Genomic DNA, 10,000 nt, shown 5'->3' with positions numbered 1-10,000 from the left:
TAATAAACAAAAGATTGTTAATTATTCATAGTAACTAAGTAATAGAATAACTAATAAAACAAAATACTTTTAAGCTTTTCTTTTAAAGTCAAAATAAAAATAAAATTTGGAAAAATTTCATAAAGAAATAGATCAATTACTTTGCTTTGGTAAGAGGAGCAGCTCAACAAAATTTGCTTTGGTAAGAGGAGCAGCTCAATGAAATTTGCTTTGGTAAGAGGAGCAGCTCAACAAAATTTGCTTTGGTAAGAGGAGCAGCTCAATGAAATTTGCTTTGGTAAGAGGAGCAGCTCAACAAAATTTGCTTTGGTAAGAGGAGCAGCTCAACAAAGTTTGCTTTGGTAAGAGGAGCAGCTCAACAAAATTTGCTTTGGTAAGAGGAGCAGCTCAACAAAATTTGCTTTGGTAAGAGGAGCAGCTCAACAAAATAGCAGATTTAATGTTTTAACTTTTGTGATTTTTTTTTAAATGCACAAAATAGATGTTTGCACAAAATATTGGAATTCTACATATTAACCTTTAAAATGCTCAAATTAGTCTAATTTTTGTATTGTTATTTCATATATATAGTAGAGCAAAGTTAGATTTGTGGGGAGTGGTTAGGAACACTGAATTTTTGGTATGTAATTTTTGAGCACCCTGATCTAAAGGCTTTAACTTTGACTTTTATATTGTTAAAATCTTTGTTCTAATTTCCAAAGCTGTGAATAATCTAATTTTATTTTTTGTGTATAAATCGGGGAAGGGAAGTTTAGTTAAATTCAAATATATTTTAAATTCAATTATACACATACATGCGCACACACATACAAAATTTTTAAACATGTTAAAGGGCAGTTGTTTTCTTCCTAAGTAAAGTAATAAATAATAAAAAATATATATTTATCTTTAAATAAATTTTTTAGAATGCTGAAATGAGATGAAATGCTAATAAGATATACAATATATTAAAACTTTATTATATTTATTGTTTCTTATTATTATATTTAGTATTTCGAACCCAAGGTACAAACATTGTACTTTTAAACACCATGCTATGGCCTGAAATGTGCTGTGAAAAAGTTCGAGAAAAAAATGTGCGCATAAGTGGTATTACACCTGACTCTCAAGAAGTTAAACTCTTTTTATTAAATGTAAGTTAAAAAAAATTATGTATATAATATATATAAAACTTTTTACATTTTATATTATATTTATATATAATATATAATAACAATCAACGAGAAAATATTCATATTTAATATATTAATTTTATATTAACAAATAATATTTTCAACAAATTTTATTTCTCTACTATTGTTTCCTAATTTTATTTGATTTTCGATAGATTAGTGTGGTATAGATTTAACATTTTCAACTAATATTTTCCAAGATTTTCTTATTTTTAGATGCCATTTATCCCATCATGAGTTTTAAACTATCTCATGAAAGGCTAAAGAATTAACAGTAGCAGAAATTTCAATGCTAAAATAGCAACACGTTTTTCAATAAATTAATAATAGTATAAAGTAAAATAATGTCTAAGATTTATAATTAACAAAGATTTATTGGATGGACATGGAAATATTCATTCAATCAAAATGGATTTTATTTCTTTTATTTTTTTAATTAAATGTAACTTCCTTATCTTTAATACAGTCGTAGATATTATATAATAAGTTTAAGACTACTCAAAGCTTTGAAAGAAAACCTGGAAGTGGAAGAAAGAAAATTTTCCATAAATCTAAAAAGGTTAAGTCGGTTTTCTGTTCAATAGCCAGAAATCCGAACCAGTCACAGTGAGATCTAGCAAGAAAATTCAAGACATCACGTTCTTATATCAAAAAAGTACTTAAAAATGCTGGAATCATTTCATAAGAAAAATACATGTAAGAGAAGCTTAAATGGTGAAAATTAAGGAATTCGTTGCACAAAGAAGTTGGTTAAAATAATGGTGGATAAAAGTATGTGCATAATTGAAGGCGACAAAACATATTGTAAGGCAGATTTTTCCAGGTCAACAAGTTTACTATGAGAACAAAGATAAACCTGTCGATGATCAATTTAAATATATACTACAAGAAAAATTTGCACCCAAGTTACTTGTATTGTCTTGCGATTTGTAGCTATAGTATGCAGTACTCTTGTTTTGTCACTAAGAAGACCTTGACTGTTGGTCTCTACATCAAATAATGCCTCCAAAAAAGACTTCAGTCATTTATGAAAAAAAAAATAATGATGTCTCTTTTGGCCAGATCTTGTTCCTTCTCATTATTCTAAAAAAGTTCTACAGGGGTACAAAGATAAGTATGTGAAAAATGTTCCTAAAGATGCACATTCTCAACATTGTCCTGATAAGCATAAGATTGAAGATTTTTGGGCAATAGTTAAAGGAGTTCTTTGTAAGACAGGTGGAGTAACAAAAAATAAAAAAGACGGCAGGTTCATGCCATTGTTTCGCAGAAAAAATCTGAGAAACAATGGCATGAACCTGCTATAAAATTCGATCTTTTGCCAAACAGCCTATCAAGCCCCTTAAAATTAAGTTGAAGCCCTAATTGCTGTAAACACATTTAATATTAAAAAATTGAAATCAAAAGCCTTTATGGTTTTAGAGAAATCTCATTTTAAAGTTGACCAGATTTTTCTGCGTCCACCCAATATGATTTTTATCTATAATGGACAAGCATTGTGCATCCAGATTTTTGCAACAGTTTAAAATCTACTATAGCTTGAATCCTGAAACTCTGAGGGCATATGGCTTCATAAAAATAAGACTAGATTAATATTTAATATTAAGTTAATTTGTGGATATACTCTTTATTTTTTTTATTCTGTGGTCTGTTGGGTTATTCTCAAATATTTTTATGTTGATTTAGTTTGTAAAAATTTTTACTTTAGTTTTTAAAAGAAATTTTTACTTTAAAGTGTGGACCAAATGATTGTCAAAAAATATTCACATCGATTGAACGGCGTATTGTTGCTTTAAAGCGCAGAAAAGAACACCTCAGTATTGTAAAAAATACATCTAATTTTGAAAATTCTGATAATGACATTGACAGTGATAGTTCTGGTAAGCAAAGTTGTACTGGAACAAATTCAATGTTATCATCTTCATCATCATCTTCTGCTAATTCAGGTTAGTTTTTTTATTAATTAACTAGCTGTAAATGACCTGTAAAAATGGGAAATATAAAAATGAGTCTATGTAAAATGTAAGTTAAATTAATAAATAAAAAAATTAGGAATAAAACTTATTTATAGTGTTTTATTAAACACTATTATTTCAGGGGCTGCATTTGAATACATTTCCAATTGTACTCAGGATTTTCTTATCTTATCTAAAATTGAATCCATATTATATTTGAAAAAATCAAAAAAAACATGCAGGTCAGCCAAAAGTTAGCAACAGATCTGAATCTAGGAACCCTTTTTAAAAATCAAAAGGATAAACAAAAGAGGTCAAAATATTGATTTTAAAAAAAAAGTCCAAATTTTACTTTAATAAGTATTCCTTTGACAAAAAAAAGTTTGATCTAAAATGGGATAGCTGTTAAAACATATTTATGGTTTTTATATTTAAAAAAAAAGCTATCCTTTGATCACCTAAAAACATATTTATGGTTTTGTATTTAAAAAATAGCTTTCCTTTGGTCACCAAAAAATGCTTTATAAAAAATTATAAAAAGTAAATTAGATATGGAAACATAGTATTAAATGTTTTGTTTTATAGTTTGATATTGAATATTTGAGGCACACATATTCATTTTTAAAAATTGTGTTTGAGTTGATGTTATAAAGTTGTTTTTGTTTACTTTCAAAAAAGTCTTAGCTTTACTTTAGAAATTAGAGTTTTGTGTAGATAGACAGGTTGCTTTGTTTATTATTCAAAAGTTTATGCACAAAGTATTATATAAAAAAATTATATATAAAAATTTATAAGCTAAAGCACATACTATAAAAAAGTAAATGACACTGGCTTTTTCTTTTTCATGTTGTTGTAAGATGTGAAATAACCATGGTTATTTCCACATCTTACAATAACATGAAGGTTAATAACATAAAGTTATTAACCTTCATGTTATTGTCATGGAAATAACCAATTATTTTATTAAGAGTACAATAAACAATTGTACTCTTAATAAAGATGGCCAACAAAAACTTGTTGGCCATCTTTATTAAGAGTACAATTTTTATCACCAGTATCATCAAATACAAAACCAAATGATCGTAACTAAAACAAAATCTAATACATTTTATGTTTTGAACAATAGAAAAATGACAAACAATTAACTTCGTATCACAGTTAAAAGTCAAAAAATGTTGAAGAACTTGTAATTTTAATTAATTCAATTTATTTGCATTTAAATAAAAATACAAAAAGGTGATACAAGTAATTTGAGAATTACTCTTATGTAACACCAAGTTTAAAACAGTAAACAGTGTGTTCTGAATATTGTATGTTTTTAAAATTCGATTTAAATAGAGACAATGAAGAATAATGCACCGTATAATGAGGTAAAGAACTCCATATCTTAATAACCCAGAAAAAAAATCTCCTTCTATCATTGATGTATTTGTTACGTGATGTTAATTATTGGATATCTAGTTGAATAACGAGTAGGAGCAAGAGTAAAAAACTCAGAAAAAGGCAAATCAACCAAGTTGTGCATAATTTTAAAAGTCATTAAAAGATCAAATTTTATTCTCCGGCATTCAAGAGAGTCAAGATTGAAGATATCAAGTCTTGAAGCATAGTCTTTGTAAGGAATACAACACTGTTTGCAGACAATTCTTGTATAATGTTTCTGGACCTTTTCTATCCGACGTATATCTTTTAAGAGATATGGATTCCACACAGGGGTACATGACTCTAAAATTGGTCGAATATTAACTTTAAGGCTCTTATCAAAAGTTGAGAATCATTACTGATGAAAGACTTTAAGAGTAAGTGAGCACAAGAACTTGCTTGCTAGCAATATGAGAACAGTGATTAAAAAATTTCATATAGAAGAAATAAATATCCCAATGTCTTTGATTGAATCAATTGATTATATAGGTGCATTAATATCCAAAAGTATGAATGTACTGGTAATGGATTCTTTCCGTATCGTAGGTGAAAACATTTTTTAGTAGATATATTGAGTTGAAAATTGTTTTACCATTGTGAAATTCTCTTTGAAGTTTTGACAAGGTTGATATTATTTTCGTCTTTTCTCTCTTGGTACAACCTGCTATCGTCTGCAAAAAGCTTGATTTCACAATCCCCCTCAATACACGAGGTTAAATCGCTTATAAAAATTAAAAATTAAATTGGTCCCAAAACAGTTCCTTGAGGTATTCCACTTTTTACATGAATGTTGTTTGAGTATGAATCATTGATAAAAACGTGTTGAGAACGATTTGTCAAAAAAGTTTGTAACCCAATTTAGCAACTCATACTTGATACCGTAACAACGCAGTTTAAATAGTAACTTAGGGTGAGATAGAGAATCGAAGACTTTTTCAAAGTCTATATAGGTGATATCAACTATCTTTTTATTATCAACAACAGTGGTCCACTCATTTAATGTTGTCAACATCTGTGTACATGTGAATCTACGCTTTAAGAAACCGCACTGATGCACAGAAATGAAATTATTCAGGAGTAAATAACTTGTAACGCTTTCAGTAGTTATTGATTCCATAATTTTACAAACAATACATGTCACGGAAATAGGTCTATAATTTGTGGCTAACGACGGGTTTCCTTTTTTAAATATTGGACATATTATTGCAGTTTTCCAGATCCTAGGTATAACATTTTTGGACATTGATATTTAAAACAGAATAGAAAAAGGAATAGCAATAACATTTGCAGTTGACTTTAAAAATATGGCAGCATATCCATCAGTGGCAGGATATCCATCAGGGGATTCGGAAGATTTGGATGGAAGCTTTTGTAGAAAAGAAACAACAGAATTGTAAGGAAACATAATATTATTTAAAGAATTTTTGTGTTTTGGTAAATCTAAGACTGGTGCAATACCATTGTCAGTAACAAACACAGAGCCAAAAAATTGTTCAAAAGTTGCGATTTTTCACAATCATCCATAATAAGAGAACCATCAGTTTGAAGTAATGGTGCAACAGAGTTACAGCATTTGGATTTTTTGTTTACGAAAGAGTAAAACTTAGTGATATTGGATTTGACAACTAAATCTTTCTCTATGGAAATGCAATTTTTTTGAACTTCTGCATCATATAAACAAGAGTAGTTCTTGAATTTATCATGAAAAGATGGATTACCTGTTCTTTTGTAATCTCTATAGAGAATACGTTTTTTGGAGGCTAATTTTTGGATGGCTAGAGGTTGTATATTGTTTTTTCTATTAAAAGTTAACAGTACATGCAATGAAATAGATGAATATAAAAAATTACAGATAGTTTGCCAGAAAGTTTCAACATCCTGATTTTGTTTGGCTAGTAAATGCCAGTTTACATTTTGTAAGTCGGTGTTTATAGAGTTGTAATCAGCTTTGAAAAAATTAATGAATCAGGTGTATTTTTATTTAACCAAGTTTTGGTAATAAATATGATATCAGGTGTAGTTTATTGTTAATCGATCTAGCATTGAAGTAAGCACAGCTAATGGTTTTGAAAGGATATTGTTTAACTTTTGTTTTGTTGCTATTGTTAGCATGGTTTAGATTGAGTTTAGGATTAATATGGTAGTTGCATTTATTGGTGTTATTATTACTTTTTTTAATTCTGTTTGGTAAGCTTTGAAACATCTATTTTAATGATAGCTTGCTTCAAATGCAATATCGAAAGGGCAAATTGAGTTTTCCATTCGCTTGCAATTCGTTGTTTTTCTTTTTTCTTTCTTGAAGCAACATTTTCAGAATTTATCTCTATGCATCAATAAGATCTGGGTTTATAAACACCTTAGCAAATTCTGTTGAGGTTCTTAAGGATTTGGCAGGGCTAAGAATGAAGTTTCGATCACTGGCATTGATTAACTCAACTAAGACTGGGCTACTTGTATTTTGTTGCGGTATTGTAGTTGAAGTTGAGGTTGTTGGTACATAGGAAGATTTTTGTTTTGGTTTAAAATGATGCACTTTTTTGATTTTATTTCCACTGATTTGGATTGAATTAAAAAAACTTTCAACTAATTGGTGATCACTGTTATTAAGGTTTTCAGTATCTTGTTGTGGAAGGCCAAATATTATTAAATTTTTTGCTCTTTTTTCTGTATCCTTAACAATATTGGTGATTGCTTTGGAAATGCTAAGTTGTTCCGGGGATTTAGTTTTGGTTTTAAATACAGCACTCCAGTTCATGTTTGTTTTACTATTGCAGCTATCGTCATTTGATTTATTTCTCAATATTTCATTTTCCTTCTCCAGATTAACAACTCTTATAGTTAATAGTTCAACTTTCTTGAGCATTAAGAATTCATCTTCGTTTGCTTTTTTTGGTGCTCCAGGACCTTTCTGTGACATTTTTATTTAAATGATCTTTAACAGAGCACAGCACCACCAAACCACCCAGCAACAAACTTTTTTAATTTTTTTATTATTTTTTTATTAATTAGTTATATGTATCTTATTACGCAGGAACTTATTACACAGGGACTAAAAAGTTTCAGTATGTGTTTTTTTCCGTATTATTACACAGGGACTAAAAAGTCTGATAAAGTCTAATGAGCTGCAATGATACAACAATTCAAGTTCATAGATTTGTTGTTTGCATTTTTTTTTTTTTTGCATGAGAAATTTTTACTATTTTTTGGTTTAGTCTTGAATTTTCATTAATTTTTGGTTTAGCATTAGCAATTGCAATTTTCCATTTGCATGTATGTGATTTTCTACTCTCATGCACACTTGATAAGTGTTTTCTCCACTCATGCACTCTTGAAAAGTATTTTCTACATGTGTACTATAGAGATATTCTGCGTATTATACAGATATTCTGTGTATTATAGAGATATTGTATGTATTATAGAGATATCATGTGTGTTATAGAGATATGTGTGTATCATAGAGATATTCTACATATTATAGAGATATTATGTATATTATAGAGATATTCTGTATGTTATAGAGATATTCTGTGTATTATAGAGATAATGTGTGTATTATAGAGATATTCTGTGTATTATAGAGATATTCTGTGTATTATAGAGATATTTTGCGTATTATAGTGATATTCTGCATATTATAGAGACATTCTGTGTACTATAGAGATATTTGGTGTATTGTAGCATATTTCTATAATATTGCATATTATAGAAATATGCATTCTCATATTTTGAATGCAATAATATTTTGATATTAAATTAACTTTTATCTTATTTAAAACTTAATTTCAGCAGTTAAGTAAATTATGTACGCAAAAAATAAGGTTAAATGTTTTTCTTTTGCTGGAATATTCAGTTGAGGTTACTTTTTAGCATTTTTTAATTATGAAATTATAATAAGGTGCTTTTGTTTAAAAAGTTATTTCTCCGCGCAGCAGCCTTGTTCATCAAGGTTTGTGTTTCGGAGTTATAGAGTTGAGAGAGGGTTATAACCACTATTAAGTAGCCTCCTCATCTGTAATGGCCTTCTCAGCCTTGAGGAGGTGAATAACAAAAAATATATATATATATGAATGCCAAATGGAGAGGTGAAACATCCTGATGGCAACGTAAGATTGAGAAAACATTGTCTTTTTGCGTACTTAATAAGCACAAGATATTTTTTAAACATTTTTAAAATGTATTAAAATGTATTTATATATTTATGTTTTAAAAACGTTCTATGCTTACTTAAAAATGTGCTTACTGGATATGCTTCTTATAACAATGTTAACAAAAAAATCTTTTTTTAATTTTGATCTTTTTTGAATCAGAAAGACAAGATAGCAATCTGATTGTATTTTTGAATGAGGAAGATAGCAATCTGATTGTATTTTTTTTTTAAATTGCATTTTCTTTACTCTTTTTTTCTTAATAAGTTTAAAAAAAAAATTAAAGAAAGCGCAAAGGTTTTGCAGGTTGAAGTTATTTTATTAAAAAAGTATATATCTTAATTTTTTTGAGATAACTGACCTGTACTGTGGTCCATAAAATCTGTTTCTAATTACTAGGTGAACTATATGATGGTCTATCAATAATTCTGATTTTTTGGGAACTCTTATTGGAATTGGAAAGAGATTTAAATATGTTTCTGATTTTGGTTTTATTATTGAAATGTAATAACCAATAACTTTTTTTCCTAACATTTTTCTGACAAGTTTTCTGCTTGCATTTTGATTAGAAAAGTTCTCTGCTTACATTTTGATTTGAAAAGTATTGGTTGATTGAGGTAATTTTTGCTGTTGCTGAGCCTTGGATTTGTTTTACTGGTTCTGAATGCTACTTTTGTTGTGGTCTTTAAAGTTTTGACAGTCTTCCAAAATGGCATGTTGACACATTGTCTTTCGGCTCCCAGGTTTTTGCTGTTATTTCGGTTGATTGCTGCTCAAACAGCAATCAAGAACTGCTTTAAAACTGTTAACTGATTGTGCTTTAACTAACTCACTTGGCAAGCTATTCCACAAATTGGCTGATCAATTAAATAAAAAGTTTTCACGACAGGCTTGCTTAGTGATTTCTAAGACATTTAAAGCTGTGACCTCTCGTTTGAGTTTGTTGAATACTAATTTTGTTGATTGTTTCCAAATCATTAAAACCATTGAAGAATTTAAAAAGTGAACATATCTCCTTATTGTCTCATTTTTGTCAAGGTAGTCAAGTCAAGAGCTTTTAGACAATTCTCATAGTTAATTTTTTTTAAGTAATGGTATTAATCGAGTTGCACGATGTTGAACTCTAATAACTCAAATTCTCCCTTTCAAATAGGTGACCAAACTGGTACTGCAAACTCTAACAGTGGTCGCACAATAAAAGCATAAAGTATTCTCAGCAGTCTAATATCTAAACAAACAAAGCATTTTGTAATCCGACCCAACATTTGGTTGCCTATGCATTTTATTACATGATTTTTTCATGATT

The 10,000-nt window shown here is 28.6% G+C and overlaps 1 protein-coding gene across 2 annotated transcripts in view; it reads left to right on the top strand.

Moving 5' to 3' along the window:
* Positions 1 to 10,000, top strand: part of LOC100213652 (ran-binding protein 3) — a 68,334-nt gene that overhangs the window by 47,181 nt on the left and 11,153 nt on the right. For both annotated transcript variants that reach the window (XM_065818164.1, XM_065818163.1), the window contains 2 exons: positions 991 to 1,133; positions 2,908 to 3,118. In XM_065818164.1, the coding sequence (XP_065674236.1) occupies positions 991 to 1,133; positions 2,908 to 3,118 (354 nt within the window). The remainder of the gene's footprint in view (positions 1 to 990; positions 1,134 to 2,907; positions 3,119 to 10,000) is intronic.

The sequence above is a fragment of the Hydra vulgaris genome, chromosome 14 (genome assembly GCF_038396675.1).
Source record: "Hydra vulgaris chromosome 14, alternate assembly HydraT2T_AEP".
In the NCBI taxonomy this organism is placed as follows: Eukaryota; Metazoa; Cnidaria; class Hydrozoa; order Anthoathecata; family Hydridae; genus Hydra; species Hydra vulgaris.
The sequence above is the reverse complement of the archived record's forward strand: the minus strand, read 5'-3'. Positions and strand labels throughout refer to the sequence as shown.